Source organism: Leuciscus leuciscus (genome assembly GCF_965113295.1).
Source record: "Leuciscus leuciscus genome assembly, chromosome: 24".
Lineage (NCBI taxonomy): Eukaryota > Metazoa > Chordata > Actinopteri > Cypriniformes > Leuciscidae > Leuciscus > Leuciscus leuciscus.
The window spans coordinates 16500620-16517723 of NC_138723.1; the positions used below are offsets into that span (position 1 = coordinate 16500620).

The 17104-nt window shown below is 39.2% G+C and overlaps 2 protein-coding genes across 3 annotated transcripts in view; one reads left to right on the forward strand and one right to left on the reverse strand.

Annotated features, from left to right (window-relative positions):
• Positions 1 to 17104, reverse strand: part of hephl1b (hephaestin-like 1b) — a 210909-nt gene that overhangs the window by 87769 nt on the left and 106036 nt on the right. The window lies entirely within an intron of this gene.
• mtus2a (microtubule associated tumor suppressor candidate 2a) overlaps positions 1 to 17104 on the forward strand; it is a 64698-nt gene that overhangs the window by 25324 nt on the left and 22270 nt on the right. For both annotated transcript variants that reach the window (XM_082157485.1, XM_082157486.1), the window contains exons 2-4: positions 853 to 2916; positions 3038 to 3305; positions 7542 to 7748. In XM_082157485.1, the coding sequence (XP_082013611.1) occupies positions 1132 to 2916; positions 3038 to 3305; positions 7542 to 7748 (2260 nt within the window). In that variant the 5' untranslated portion in view covers positions 853 to 1131. The remainder of the gene's footprint in view (positions 1 to 852; positions 2917 to 3037; positions 3306 to 7541; positions 7749 to 17104) is intronic.

Genomic DNA, 17104 nt, shown 5'->3' on the forward strand with positions numbered 1-17104 from the left:
AGGCGTGTTCCGGCGCAAACGTTCCTTCTTGCTATTTTGCAGGTTTAGAAAACAATTGCGCCACTAACCAGGAAAAAATAGTTTAAAGTCAGTGGCGCGTTGCGCATGTTATTCATAGGCTATTTTAAGGGCGCATGCTTGGCCATAATCAATGTAGCGTGTGCACAACGCGCACTTTGATTCTCTCATCTACACAGAAGCAGCAGTTTTCATTTTTGCAAATCATACATTATTACGATAGATAGATAGATAGATAGATAGATAGATAGATAGATAGATAGATAGATAAACAATTTATTATAAAAGCATACATCTAGCTTACACATTTACCCAAATTAACCGAAGTTAATTTGGGTGGGTTTCTCCATTTCAATGTAACTTCTCTCTTTTACGGCCGTGACGAGAGCGTTGCTCTCCTTGGCTGTGAACCGCTGCTGGCGCGCGCCTGGCAAATCCGCCGTTACAATAGCAATCCGCTATGGAAAAAGCGCATCTGCTCTTAAAGGGAATGTGAGATGACGCTCTGATTGGTTTATTTCACGTTACGCCCAAACCACACCTATGAATAATGAAGCTACTTCAGACCAACCCATTTTAGATTTGCGCCTGGCGCAAGAGTCATTTATCCCGCCGGGAAAATAGCAACAGCGCCGAGACCCGCCCACAAAGTTACTTGCGCTTTGCGCTTTGACACTTGCGTTTCAGATCGTTAAAATAGGGCCCTAAATGTTTAAATCTAAATAAATGCAAATCTAGTAAATGTAACAGAAATTTAACAACCCATTTGGAATGGTTTGTGCTGATGCACTCTCTGCACTGTTTACACAATTTTATGTCTTATCTTCTGTGCAGGTTTGGCACCAGATGAATGAACAAGGCATTTCAAGGTCCTGAAAGCTGATATGATTTCATCAAGTGCATTGCCCTGTTGAGAAGCAAACAAATACAGCTCTGTCCTTTGGCGGTATCTTGGAGTAGAAATGGAAAGAATGTGAGATGATGTTGTGATTCTGCACTCCATCCAAACCACAAAATTTGAAGGACAAGGTTAAGGCAAGTGAGGGAACAAGACCTTTGATGGATCCAGGATTACCGTGGAGCTTTTGAGAGAGAAGCTCAGACTGATACAACATGAATGTGCAAGAAAATATACAAGCCGGTGAAGACAACCAACAAGGAGAAATACAGAATGACGACGAGCATCCTTTGCTAGAAACTGTGGAAGACGCCAATGCCAATCAAATCACCAAAGAGAAAAATCATTCAAATAACAGAGAGCATGGCAGCCCACTACCCCCTCTTGTATCACACTCTGAAGCCCAGGAGAGGATCATTATCTGGGGAACACATGCTCAGAGTGAAGACCCTGAGCTGGAAGAGTTTGAACTGCTTGAGTGTCAAGAGTTAGAAACATTTATTGTGGAAGAAGAAGGGATAGACATGTCGAGTGTGAGAAGTAGAAAGAGAGCAAATAACCTCTGTGACAGGACATTGACATCCACATCTGTCAGCGCTACTGTTGGATCCCCTTGGAAAGACCACAATGAAAACCACAGTGTGGATGGAGATGCAAATGAGAACTCACAGCCCCTTGACCTCAGGACCTCTAGCTCTCGTTCTGGGGTAAACAGGACCCTGAGAGAAGCACGAAGTGGTTCTGAAAGCAACGTTTTTGCATCTTCTCTTTCTGCAGTGACCAGTCTCAGTGGAAGTTTAGCCAGTGCCCTGGACAGTGCAGGCCGCACACAGCCTCTCTCTTCCCAGTCCATCAAGTCTACCTCAGGCATAGGCAGGAACCAGCAACCATCCTACATCCACTCAGAGAGAAACAGGGAGCTTCCCAGGGATTTGGACCAAAACCATAACTCTACTACACTGCCTCAGGAATCACAATATGACCGAAGTAAGCTGATCACTCAAAGTGGAGTGTATCCTTCAAATGGAGCAGTAAAAGTGCAAAAATTCCCAATGGAAGCAGAGCAGAATGGCAGGAAAAGGATGTCAACCGAGGTGCCGAAAGGTATGGTGAGGGTGCTACCTTCTTGTAGGCAGCTAGTCCGCCCTCTTTCTACTGAAAAACGAATAACCTCAGGATATCCCAGCTTAGACACCCAGGCAGACCAGCAACAATCCCACTCCTCAGAGACAGATCACAGCCATCAACAAGTGCTGCCGACTACAGAAGTCTGCAGTAAGAACACAAGCACAGAAATGCTTCCAAACCAGACTTTCACCCGAGAGTCCCAACACTTGAAGAGGCAGAGCTCAGCAGATCGTGCTGAAAGTCCCTCCAGCCTAGAAAGGAAGACTCACTTCAGTCGGCGGACCTACAGCAGTCCCACTAGACCTTCGACACCTCCATCCCCCAAGACCACAACGTCTCCTCAAAGACAGCCTCCATCCTCACCCATCAAGACTTTACCTTCTCGAGCTCCTCAGTTGGGTTATGCTGGGTACAGCTCAGGCTTAAGAGCCCCAGTCAAAACAACTATCAACACAAGCATCCATAAACCTCCTCCAACAATGGAGGCTTCAATGGAGACCTCCCCTCCAAGCAAGTGCCCACCAAAACCGAAAAGTGTCCGACCCAAAATCATCACATACATTCGAAAGACCCCGCAGGTGAAACCACAGTCTCTTGAGGGAACTTACGAGGTATCATCCTTACCTACGCGACTCTCAGCGTACAGCAGCACACAGGCCAAACCAGCGGTAGGAGAACAAGGGGAAGCCGCTGTGCTGAGTGCCTCAAATTTACTCTACGATAAGTATCGACAAGAGATGCAGAAGGTTCGGTTCTTCTCTCCTGGACTCATGGTGTCTGGGATTAAGCCACCCAGCAACACCATGCCCCAAAAAATGGCAGGCCGAGCGGACAGCTTCTATGGTTCTCTTAACAAGCCTCTATCTGCAGCTGTAAGGAATGCACTAGACATTTAACAATATGCTGTTCTTTAACTAAATACTTTTTATGTACTACTGGAAGAGTTTATTGACTGCAGCTGCAACGTGTGGTAATGTAATGTTTTTTGTTTAGGTGGCCAGGTCTCCTGTCACCCTTGGATCTCCTGTATCTGGAGCCGAGGATCCTTCCGGACCCCCTATGGGAGCACAGGATACAGGGAGTCTTTTTCGTCCACCACGTGGCCTAAGACCCCAGCTTGGCGTTGGTGCTGTAAACAGGTCTCCCTCTGCAGCTGCGAAGAACAGGATGGTCCAAACAGGTCTCCCAAAGTCACCATTGACCTTCAGTCAACCAATGCAGGCAGTAAACCCGACCACTCAAATCCCTCAGGAACCACAAGGTAGGACGATGACAATGGTTTACTTTGCAAGGCAAAATTAGTCAAAAGACTTGGCTTTTATACAATTCACACAGATTTTTATTAGTAAAATTGAATGCTTTACATGCCACACTGGTATAAGTTCAGTAGAAACCCATGCCAAAGTTGTCATAGAAACGTTTTTTGACTGATAGTAACACCAAGGCTTCATCCTTAGGGTGGAAGTGACTCTGGAGTATTTTGAGATGAATAGATTTAAATAGAAAGAAGGAAGATAACACCATAAGTCTTCTCATCCCTGTCAGCTATGCATTTGTAATTGTTACAGATAAACTCATCCCAGTCTCTTGTCAGTGTAAAATACACTTTACCTCCTGGCATTCAGTTAAATATAAATAAAATTCACATTCATCTTGGGGGAGTTCTGTCTGAGCTTAAAAGTTCCTTACAGTTTCTAAAGCACACTTCATTTCCGACAACTTTGCCTGCCAAGGTGAAGATATGAATTATTTCATCTTTAAACCACTACCAGCACTGCCATCATCCTACGTGTTTTTTTCTAGAGGGCATCTGTCTATCTGCACACCGTTATCTCACAGCAAACCCATGGCGGTCTCCATTAATGCGGATGCCGATTTCTTGCTGCTTGGCCCTGTTTGTGATGCTTTGAAGTGCAAAGCAATAAACAAATTAAATCATGCCAATATTTGTAACTACGCCTGGTCACAATTTATAAATGTATTTGAAACATTATATGATTTTAAGGATGCTACAGTAAAGTATATAAAGACACAGGCTTGTGGTACAGAGTTTTACTCTGATAGTTTGACCCCTGAAATGGTATAAAATATGTCAAGAGAAAGGTTCTCCTAAAGAGAGATTATTATTATTAGGGGTTCAGGCACGTAGTGCTGAAACACTATTGTTATTGTTAATTTTCCTATGATGCAGCATTCTCCATCTAAAACTGATCGGGCAGACTGAACCGTAAGTCGTAGAGACTTGAAACTTTGAGGGCTGGTAGTACTCACACCACCTACAACGTCACCAGGGCCCGCCCCGATCGGCCTGATGGGGGCGCTACAGCGGTCAAAAGTACGAAATGGCTCATAACTCCTAAACCGTTAGGCTTAGGCTCATGTGTCTTATATTGTTGGAATCCTTTGCTAGTACTTGGCCAGCAAAATGCATGCCTCGGATTTGCTCGACCTTCAGGCGCCATTTTTGAGTAAATTGAGGTTTTTTGAAAAACCTACTTTTGCGATCTACTCCTAGGTTTTTGACCTGATCGGAACCAAACCACTGCAGACATATTCTCTGCAGAGTGACAATTAATAATCATAAAAAAAATGATGCCCAATTCACGGCCGCTAAAGGGAACCAAAATGTTTGATGTGACCGGGGCCACTTTTACTAAAATGGCTATAACTTGTGAACAGTAAGAGATATTAGTGGAGTATAGTGTACTCCACATTTTTTTCCACATTTGTTTAATTTTTCAATGTATATTTCCAACTTACATTATTTACGTCTGTACAAAATGATTACTGACTGAATCTCTTATATGATCTTTTATAAATTACTTTTGGTTTCCTAAGTTTTCTAAGTGTTTACATACTTGCTAAATAAAACGTAATATATATTTTACACATGTGTTCTTAAAGGCCCGCTTGAACCCCCATAAATGCTGCTTGCAGCTTTAATTATTATTATTATTATTATTATAGAGAAACTACTGTCTAACAGTTTGTATTACACTCTTCTGGTATGACTTTCAAAATTGCCTGTCTGATTGCTCTGAAGTTGGTAATTATTTCCCACTGGAGTTATAGATCATCTCATGTCACATAATTTTTCACACTCTCAAACAATGAAAACAATTGATTCTGGTCACTAGGCTCGGTCGACAAAAATCGGTCTTTGATTAAAATCTTCTTGGAATTTGTCTAATGCACTGAAGTACCATAGCAAAGAATCTCTGATTGCTTATTGGGTTTTGTTACATCCTTAGATTGCAATCACTAAAGAGCTGTCTATGGCGACCAGCAAGAGTACCTTCTTTTGGCATTATGCAATGTATTTTCTGTGTTTTTATTAACATGACATAAGTCACAGTTATGTTCAGTTAGTTTGTTTTCAAGGACTTTCAGTTTCTGTTTCTGTTTTAACTGTCAAACTGTCAACATACAGTTTAGCAGCATTTCATTCTTCATTAATACAGTTAAGTGTTTATCACTGAACCAATGATGGCTTGTTAAAAGAGCTCTAGTAATGTATTCGTGCATTTTAACACTCAGTAAGAAATCAATGAGTTCTTGAGCTTCAATCCATAATTAAAAATGTACACACACACACGCATACACACACATTCCTTTTCCTTTTTATTTATTCGTAACACTTTGAGAAAATGACTCCACTGTGGTGTTAAAGGGGCAGTTCACCCAACAATTTCTCATTGGCAGAATTTCCAAGCTTGTAAAAATGCTTGAAAAAAATTAAAAAAATGTCCATACAGTAAAAATGAATGGGAACAGCTGTGGTCACCATTCACTTTCTTTGTATGGAAAAAAAAAAGAAATAAACATTGAAAATGCAAAATCAAAGCTATGATGGATGACTAATGATCTGGGCAATCCGCAAATATTGGGAAGTAGGTATAGGAAGAAATAAAGACGATTGATGGTGAAAAAAAAAAAATCACAGAGAGAGAGAACAGGAACACATTTATCTTTAATGACCACAACCCTCACTTGAAGCAGCCTGCAATTTCATTAAAGACCTTGATGGCCCGGGGTTGGGGTGGGAGGGGGCGCTGGGGGAAGCGATTGAGCCAGGGAAACTTTGATTAGAGATGAATGGATGAGAGGGTGCTTTGTTGTGTGCATTTGCTTGAGTGTGTATGTGTGTGTTTTCATTTGTGAAGAATGCGTCTTTGAAGCATACTGCTGACACTGCAGTCTAATAAACGTCTGAGAATGCGACAGACAAAATGAGAAACGGTAGATTGTCATTTAGTATGCGCCACGGTTTGCTCCAATCACAGCGTCTTGGGAACAGGGAACTCGAGGTGCTTTATCTCCAAGAGCAGGAGGGGATCATTCTCTCCACCTGCCCCAAATTATGACCTCAGGTGGGAGGAGACTGCCAGTTCAAAGCAAGCCTGGAAGTGGGTCCCTAAATTCACCCCACTGTGGCTCTTTGCATTTGCATATTTTTGTGCGACTTCCCTCTTCTTCTTGTGCTTCCTAAAATCATATTTTTTTTATTTGACAGCAGGACAGTTCCCATGGTGCCAGCAGTAAGAGGTATCTGATATGAATACCTACAGTGCAAAGAGCTGAGAGTGGGGGGAAAAAAGATAATGATCCTTATGAATTACATGTAAACAGATTTTATCATCTTTACTGGTGTAAAATTCAACTGAGGCCATTATTAAGCACTGATATCACAATCATTTGTGCACAACTGCTTTTAGAGGAATCAATGGCCTCTTTAACAACTGGCCTCCTAGACTAATTAAAAAAGAAAGGGCTTCTGCTGGAGACCTGTAAACTCCTGTTAAGCACCAGACGCTGTCCAATCAGAACCACACAATTGCAAGTACATCCAGAAACCATCCACACACTTTTATTGCACATAATTAATAGATTAATGAAATTCTTAATCATTTATATTAAAGCTTTTTGAGCTCATATAGGGGCTTTATGGAACATCTAAGATTATGTTTTGGCAAACATTTTATATTAAATTAGACTCCCTCCGTGGATGAGAAATGTGACTCATCGCTCTTCTCCATGTGAATATTACAGTGATATATATGTTGATGAATGGTCAGTCGTGCTGTGGGCAGAGGAGGCAGACAGCCTCCAACCTCTTTATTATTCTTTCAGGAGTTTTTTAAAGCGATTTTTACCTCTCATCAGAGAGAGGCTGTAAAACACCACAGTCTCTCTCTCTATCCTACTGTGAGTATCTTTAAAGCCAGTCTGCCTAGAAATAGTTCATTTTAGGACACAACACTCACTTTCTTTTTTTCTTGTGTTTTCTGAATTTCTTTTCCTGCGTCTGTTTCTCAGTTGCGACAATCATGTGATCAACCAACAGAAAACATTTATATGCCTCATTTTGTCACAGCATTAAAACAAGAATATGTTGTGCATAGTTGACCTGCAAAAAGCAGTATGTGGTGGTTTTTATTTCCTAGACCGCTCTTTTTCAGTGAATTTGAGTACTAATCATAGTCTTATTCACCCTCAGATCAGAGAAAGACGGTGGCGACTGGGTTAGCTGCTAAATCCTTCTTGCCGAAGCCAGCTCAGACTGGCCTCCGTCCTCCTGGATACTCGCGCCTCCCGCCGGCTCGTCTGGCTGCCTTTGGGTTTGTTCGAAGCTCTAGCGTCTCCTCCGTGTCCAGTAACCACTCGACCGACAGCACACGGAGTGACCCCTGCCGACCCGCCTTCCGTGAGTTACTGAAACACAAACTCTATGCATTCAGATATATAAATGTAGATTTGTACAGTGGGGCCTGAAAATCTGAAACCACATTAAAAATGTGTTAATGTTTTTGAAAAAAGCACACAGAGGCTGCAAAAATACAGCAGTAATATTGTGAAATATTACGATTAAAAATAACTGTTTTCTATTTTAATAAATCTTAAAATGTAATTTATTCCAGTGATGGCAAAGCTGGATTTTCAGCATCATTACTCCAGTCTTCAGTGTCACATGATTCTTCAGAAATCATTCTAATGATTTGGTGCTAAACAAACAGCATTTATTCTAAATAAAAATCGCTTGTAACATTATGAATGTTTTACAGTGACTTTTGATCGATTTAATGCATCCTTGCTGCTGAATAAAAGTATTAGTTTCTTTCAAAAATAAAATAAAATCTTGCGGACACCAAACCTTTGAACGGTAGTGTATGAACATTTTTGACACTTACCATGTGAAAGCCTTTGTACAGAAGGTCAGTTGTCTTTGAAACAAAAGGCATTACAAAATTCACGTTAATGTTTCACTCAAATTGTTGCCCTAAAAAATTATTCAAATAGAAAAATGCTAAACAGAAGCATTTTCAATTGAGGTCTCAGACTTTTAGACCCCACTAAACACCTGTACACAATACAATTTAAGATGCCATCTAAAGTACTTGTAGCTGAGTGCATTGTTATGTGAGATCCCTGAGGTACAGTTTACATAAAAGCATAATGCTCCACTTTTTAGAGTTAATTATAATGCAATTTGCATCATTTTATTAACTCTGCCTACAAGCAGTGTGCATATCCCCTTTCATTAACATATTCTGCTCATAACTGTGTGCTCTAACATGGAATCATGGGATATTAAGCGTAGCAGACCAAAAAACACACAAAAAAGTTGAGTATTTGTTTTACAAAATCAGACTTTTCTTTAGTTGGCCTTTGTTTTAGGTCAGAGAAGAAACTTTATGTTTGATCCGAGTGGGCTTCTTTCATAACTAGCTCCGTGAGTCAACATGAAAGATCCACGGTATGATCAGAGCCTGCTGAAGTAGATTCCAGTCTGCTTTTAAAGGGGGCCGTCTTTGAAAATTGGCATCTGTATGCGGCGCCGCATGTGTTTTTAATGCGACCTACATAAGTGATATTGGCCGGGCTTCTCCTGGTAACAGTTGACGTAGCTGCAGATTCAGGCATCTGGAGTTACATGCGTCACTGGATGAGTTATGTCATCAGGTCTTTTTATCCTGGAATCACTTGGGAAGAGGAATCCCTCAGCGTTCACAATCCTGTTTGTATGGAGCAAACAGATGCACAAGAGAAATACTGAGAAAATGAAAGTGGAAAGGTGTGGCCCCAAACACTATTTTGTAAACAGGAGCCCTGAAAAACATTAATTTTAAAGACAGACAGCACACTTTTGAAGTTTGTTTCAAATTATAAAACAGATCAAATGTTTTATTAAAATAATTAACAAAAAGGATGTCTTCGTATATTCATGTAAAATGAAATAAAGGCCAGTTAAAGATGTTAAAGGGATATTTCACCCAAAAATGAAAATTCTGTCATCATTACTCACCCTCATGTCATTCCAAACCTGTATAAATGTATTTGTTCTGCTAAACACAAAGGAAGATATTTTGAAGAATGTGGGAATCTGAACAGTTCTGGGGCACCATTGACTTCCATAGTATTTTTTTTTTCCTACTATGGAAGTCAATAGTGCCCCAAAGCAGCCTGGTTACAAACTTTTTCAAAACATCTTCCTTTGTGTTCAGCAGGATAAAGATATTTATACGGGTGAGTAGATGATGATAGATTTTTTGGGTGAACTATCCCTTTAAGTGATTTCTGAAAAACCTTGTTAAAACTGGATCGGACTGAACACCACAACACACTTATAGCCAATCATGATATCAACCAACACTTATATCAACCAATATACAATCATGATGGGGGAGGAGAGCGAGTGAGCAAGAGGGAGATTTAAAAAAGACTGTAGAAAGAGAGATGGCTGAGAGACATTGAGAAAAGGTCAGAGGAATATCACTGGAAAAACAAGGGTTATGATCAGGCAAGAGTTTTAGAACCTGCATTAATATTAGAGAAGCTTTCCAGACCTAAGCGAGAAGGCCTGAAAACGGACACTGTGGTTTCATTGTTTTTGCTCCATACGTAAGTAACATTAGTTTAGCTATGTTTCACAGAACCAAGGTATGCTATTGTTTTAATGTTAGTTTTAGTAACAGGACAGTTTTTGAGTGTCATTATCTGGTGTGCTGCTGGCATATCTTGCTTGTATATAATGCATGTTCCTTGTCGTTCATTCGCCATCTTTGCTTTATTTTTCGCAAAGCATTATTTTGCTTCGCTTCGGCTATTATAAAGAGACATCAACTCTTGCATTGCGTGTTTGTGCATTTTGGGGGCGGAGCAATGAAGGGAGGGGTGTGTTTGTTAGGGTTGTTTCTCAGAAATTGCTTACTGCACCTTTAAGGAAAGATCATTTCAGTTTTAGTTTTTGTATTTTTAGTACTTAAATTATTTCCCTTAGTTGCCAAGGCAACATTTCTAATTTTCATCTAATATTTTTTTATTTTTTTATTTCAGCTCTATTTCATTTAATGGAAACTGTTTTTAATAGTTTTCGTTTTAGTGGTAGCATTGCAGTTGGTGCAGATACAACTTTGTTTGATATAAACCGAACAGCATGCAGACATTATTAAGTGTCCAAATACTTTTTTAGGCCACTGCAGAATTGGGGTCGTTACAAACAGTGTTTTGTATCTGCAAATTGTCTAAATTGTCATGTATCTCTCCATAGTCATGTCCTGACATACTGTGTGTCTGTTATGTTAGAACTCATTACTGAAATTTCCATAGCGAAGTTCATTATTCCTCGTTGAAATTAGGCCTATGATCCACCCAGCAGGGTGTGCATAATATTTAGTACAGCCGTGCGATGCTTATTGCATACATTCAATGTGTGTACCTATGAGATCTATTTATAGTCATTGTATTTTCACATTCCTTCCACACTATTTAATATGTAAGTCAGAGGTGCAAATGAGTGTCTCTCTCTCTCTCTCTCTCTCTCTCTCTCTCTCTCTCTCTCTCTCTCTCTCTCTCTCTCTCTCTCTCTCTCTCTCTCTCTCTCTCTCTCTCTCTCTCTCTCTCTCTCTCTCTCTCTCTCTCTCTCTCTCTCTCTCTCTCTCTCTCTCTCTCTCTCTCTGAAGTGTTGAATGTGTTACAGGGCTGATTGCTGATCTGATGGTGTTTCGAATGCATATTGACTTTCTGGAGGCCTAGAACAAACACAAAAAGCAGTCAAACACTAGATAAAATGAATAGTCTTTAGTTGTCACTGAGAATGTGGCTATTGTTTGCCGATATTAAGGATCTTTAAGTGTGTAAATAGTACTGTGGAATATAATGGCACAAGTGTATACATTTTATGAAGAACCTTTACCCCCTGAGAGCATCATTGTGTTGTGTCCACCTGTCCTCTAGGTAAACAAGGGCATTTGCTGGTCGTGTGTGTTGTATTCAATGGCTTGCGTAATGACCGACTGTTGCTTTAGGCTTGGTGGTGAATCAGTGTGAAATATTGACCTAGGATTCCTGTAGATACCAGAGGCCTCTCTGGACTGGTCCTCACAAACAGTTGATCGATTTCTCAGGCCTGAATGATTAAGGCTGGTCCACTTGTAATTGGCTGAATTGGAGAGTGTGAATGATGACGGCAAATCCTACTAGACTTATTAAGCTGTCATTAGTGTTTGAGCAGCCGGATAGGTAGAGCAGCAAGTCAATGTTTGCCTCTCATTTTCAACCTCATGTAGATTAATAGGTTATGCTTTAGGAAATGAGATCTGTCACATGGGCTTTGTTAGTCTCATGTCATGGCTTGATGTTGTCTAAAATATCAGAGGAACCTTTAAAAGTGATAGTGAAAAAAGAAAAAATTGTTATTCTTGTCATTTCATGTCATTCCAAACCTGTGTCTTATTTCTCACATGGAGCGCAATAATAGATATTAGGTGGAATGTTAATGCAGCTCTTTTTCATTCATTGAAAGTGAATGGGAACTGGGGCTGTTACACTCTAAAAATTACAAATTGGCGTAATGAATGTGCCATTACAGTAGTCCATATGAGTTGTGCACTATATTCCAAATGACTGAACCCACAGGATAGCTGTGTATGAGGAATAAAGTGAAGTCTAAATGTTTATTTAGTTAAAATCGTACCTTCTGCCGTAGTTTGAGGACGCAAATGAGATTTGCAAGCTGCAGTGGCAGTTATTTTAGTTGTATACTATTATAGTATTAAATAATATTTTGAAATAGTTGTTGTTCTATTTCTTTTTCATTTTAGTTTGTCATTTTCTTTTTGTTATTTTTATTAGTTATATATTTACAGTAGCTTTGATCTGTTTGTATTTGTTTTTAGTTCTTTAGTTTAGTAATTTAAGTTGTTTTCTTTGCTAATATTTATATTTTATTTTATTTCAGTTTTGATTTTTTTTGATACTTTTAGTTTTAGTTAAAATAACAAGACTGTGTGGCAGAAAAGAAGATTTTCATTAAAATGCATTAAATTATACATTTGCTTTATTCTTTATGTAAAGCTATCGTATGACTGCAGAAGACTTGGAATATATAGCACACAAATCATAATGGGCTACTTTAATGTTATTATGTCTTATTTGGTATTTTTAGAAATCGACCGCATCAGACCCCATTCACTTTCGTTGTATGGAAAAGTGTTGCACATCCTATTGTGTTCCACAGAAGAAAGAAAGTCTTGGGGTTTGGAACGATGTGTCGGTTAGTAAATTACAACAGAATTTTCTTTTTTGGGTGAACCATCCCTTTAAGAAGAAGTGAACGATTAAATCTAACAGCGGTAGTTGTCAATGAATTTAGCTAAAGAACCAAATGAAACAACAATTAATTGATAATTATACACATGAATCTATCTTTGTCTCTGTCAAAGAGACAAAAAATCTATCTTTATCAATAATTGTCTATGTCCTCTTTGTCTCAGTAGGGGAGTGAATAGCTTTAGCGGGCTGATATTAGCCACTGCGCTGAAAGGCAACACTCCGTTTGAAGCTGTTGGCTTCTGACTGTGAGCTTCTGAGAATCCCAGCATCGTCTGACCTTAACAAAGACCCAGACAGAGTTTCTTTATATAGAGACATCACAGCCCCACCTTCACTCTCAGAGAGAGCGCAATAAAAGATGCAATTTTTCATCTATTTCAAATATCACACATCTCATCCCTCTCTCCGGCTGGGGCAACATATCCTCTTCTTTATCTTTTTTTAAAATCTGTCTGAGTGTAATTTATCTTTGGAGATTGCTAACTGTCAGTTTGTTGGTGTGAGCTCCCAGCTTGCATGCAGCATTGATGGATGCGATCACATGCCGCAGCCTGTCGGGAACATGCCAAAATCTCTTATTTCTTGCGTTTCCTTCTTCATCTCAGTTCATTGTCTATTGGGGTTTCTTCAGTGACATTCGCTCCTTGAACGTGACTGGTCTCTGGGATATTTCAGAACTCCTCAAGTAAAATCATCAAGAGTCTGAAATTCAAGTCACAAGTTTGAAGTTGTTCTAGTTAAAGTGCTTGTATAAAATAGATTTCATACAGTGTCCAGTAACACTTTTAACTTGAAGCACACTAACAACTTGAACATATCAGATGTGACCTTTCCTGTAACAACAAAGTAAAGTACACGCCGAGGAGATTACACACACATTCACAAACATACACTACAACACAAAGACAATGACCTTCAGTCAAGGTGATGCTGCTTTCATTGATTTTCATTTGTATGAGCTCGTCCTTAGATGTGTTTTGTTTGTATGTGAAGGTCTAAGGGTTCTGTAAAGATATTGATCTTGCCCACCCTTGTTTCCATGGAAAGGGTTAGGGTTCTGTTCTAATGTTCTATACACTAAGTATGAGCAACTACAGTTTATGAGCAACAGCGATACTTGCTTCATAACTAAATAACTGCCTCTTATTCTTTACACTCCACATTTATGTCCAAGAGAGAACTGGTCTCTCTTATGGTCTGTGTTTACAAGAGTTTTGGGCAATTATTTCAATCCAATAGTGGATTTAACATCAAAATGTCAAAATGTTTTTAATGCACCCTTCTCCCTTTAAATACTTTGGTGAGTTGCAAGAATAATTTATGCAATTTTATATTATTTATTTGAAAGAATTAGTAAAGCAGTTTCATGTCTATCATTGTATTGTTCAACTGGTCGAGGTTGAAATGGGATTTATAAAGTAATTAGTAATACGTAATACAATACTTTTAAAGAGAGCAATTAGTACAGTAATCACACTGTTGAAGATATAATTAGTAGCTAGTGATTAATTACTTTTTTAGAGTAACTTACCCAACACTGACTATATACTCAATTGGAGTTATAAAACATCCAGCTCCCTGGACAGATATAAATCTGGGAACAATCTCTAAGGAAAACATGTGTGAATATTGTCTGAGATCAGCATTGTGTTCTGCACTTGGGAACTTGCACCACTTACACAGCTGTTGAGAAGTAAGAGAAGAGAAAATGAAGGGGAGAAATATCAGTGCTATCAGAAATATAAATATCTGAAGTTAATATACCTGGTTTCATAGTGGAATATCTACTACCTGATTCGATTGTTTTGCAATACACTAGGCATCCACTGCTGAACAACTCTGCCAAGTGAACTACTTTCTTACGTCTAGTTGACTTCTTTTTTTGTAATACACACTGCATTGTGCACACAATTTCTGTCATGACAACTCTCGGGAGATTGGTATGGTAATAGAGATTGGTAATGGATATGGCAATGTTAATGCATTTGGTCTTGGTGCTGTTGCAGAGCAAGTACAGAGACTTGCTACTACCAATACATTCACAGACATTGGTGTGAGCATGTAAGACATGCTGCTGCTGCTGCTGCTGCACATGTAACGTACATGAATAAACCCCCAGTAGCAGATCTATACAGGTGGAGTTGGGGAAGGTGCAGGCATGAAAACTCCTCACCTTTCGGCGAAATTCGCCGTTTTAAAAACAAAATGGGTCACCTACGTGATTTGTGCAGATCCGATGAGAAAATATTTATGGGGGGGGGGTTTCATCCAATACAAGTCAATGGAGTTGGACAAAAACTACGATAAAACCTGTTGGAAAGCATCTTTTGCAGCGATTTTTGTGTGAGCATATCAGTGAACACCCCTGACTGCACTCGGTGAGTTTCACGTCTTTGTAAACGAAAGTTTAATGCGTTTTAGGAAGGATTATTCCAGTGCACCTATGCAACCATTGTGGAGGTGGAGGTGGGGGGAGGTGGGGGGGGGGGGGGGTGCTACCACAGAAACAGAAAATTCTCGGGCCAGCAGCATTTGTCCAAATTTCAATCTTAACCATTGTATTTCATCAGAAACGATCTGAAAACAGGGCTTTAAGTGTAAAATACCGAACTTGTCCTTTAATGTTTTATTTTTGTTTTTAGTTTTAGTAATTTAAGTAACTTAATAAAAAAAATTTAGTTAGATTCCAAGGCCACATTTCTAATTTTCACTTCATATTTTCATCTAATATTTATATATATAACAAATATAATATAATATAATATAATTAAGATAATATTATTACTATTATATTACTTTAGAGATTAGCATAAATACAATTTATAAAAGTAAATCATCCAAGCACAATTTGCATACTATTTTAATATACCATACTATAATTTAGAATGTGCTAATTCTAATCTCACGTATTATTTAGGACAAGGAATACACGTCTCATATTGTAAAACTACATATGTCATTTAAACACAATTCTCATTCACTGCACTACACACTATCTAGAGCACACTTTTCATGTAAAAACACACAAAAAACATGGAAGAACAGGATAGAAAAAGAGTTGGAAAAGAGGAAAGGGAGCGACAGTAGGAAGGTGTTATAGAAAGTGAGGAGAGGTGGAGAGGGGGAGGTGTGAGAGCACAGATGCCATCGCTCCAGCCCATCTCTGACTCATGCACACTGCTGAGAACAGATGGTTCACCACAGCATACATGCACACTCACACGCACAGGAAACATTCTCACACACTAAACATATACACTTTCACTATAGGTGTGTTGCTCTAGTCTAGATTGTGCACGTTTTTGTCTCATTGGTATGTTTAATAAGTATGCTTTTAAATCCCACGTCTGTCAGATTTGATGGTGGGCAGTCTGTTCTCTGGGTACCCTACTGCTGACTCACACACTCACCAAACCGCTGAGCTCTGGATGATCCTACTTCGCAGAGAGATGCTAATGAACTTTTTCTCTATTTTTACCCCTAAGGAGTGTCTGTTTCCTCCTGCCTTCTCAATCTCAGCTGTACCGTGTAAAGACTAGCTCTGATTCTAATGTATGGCCTAGCACTAGCAAGTCATGCATATATCATAAGCATTACTCTTAAATATTAATATGACACCATAATGATTTAGAATGACATTACATGATGTGCCAGCCTGCATTAGCACTGACCTGCTCGCTCCTTATCGATAACCACCCAGGAGCCTGATTACCTCACATGTCTTAATCCCATTCTATCTATTTCCCTGAAAGCTTTTACGGGATTTTTTTCTGTGGATGAAGATTCAAACCAGGCTTTTCTTCCTCAAAATCCCAAGCCATCTCTAGCTCTCTGTTTCAGCTAACTTCCGTTTCCATTATCCCTCTTAAGCCTCCCAGAGAGAGCGCAAGAGAGAGGGCGTTTCTCAGAGTGCTGCCAGGCCTGTTTTTTATCTTCTACTATTCCAATATCTAAAAAATTTCCCTCTTTCTTAGTTAAAAAACATTCATTTTTAATGTTGTATCATGGTCAGCTTAATATCATGAGTTAGGTATTGTGTTATGAGTAGTTGTATATAATAAAAACGTAAAAAGTATCTTCTCAGAGTCTATCAATAGTTAAAAAAGGACAGAAATACCTAATCTGGTAGTACAGGGGTGTCCAACAGGGGGTCTTCCAGATAATAGTGTGGGATAAAAGTGCACACATCCTAACATGGTATTGTTTCATTGTACACCATTTTGGGATTTTGTACTGTATGCTATCTAGTGCACACTTTGTTTTGTACTATGGTAAGTTGAACATACTAAATACTTTATTTCGATAGTCCACTTTAGACAATCTACTAACTATAAGTAACTGCAACTACATGTCAACTACCAGTCATTAGAGTATTTGTAGACTGTCTGCTTAATGTCTGCTAACACATTAATTTGATGGTCCCCAACACAATTTAGTCTACTAACCCAA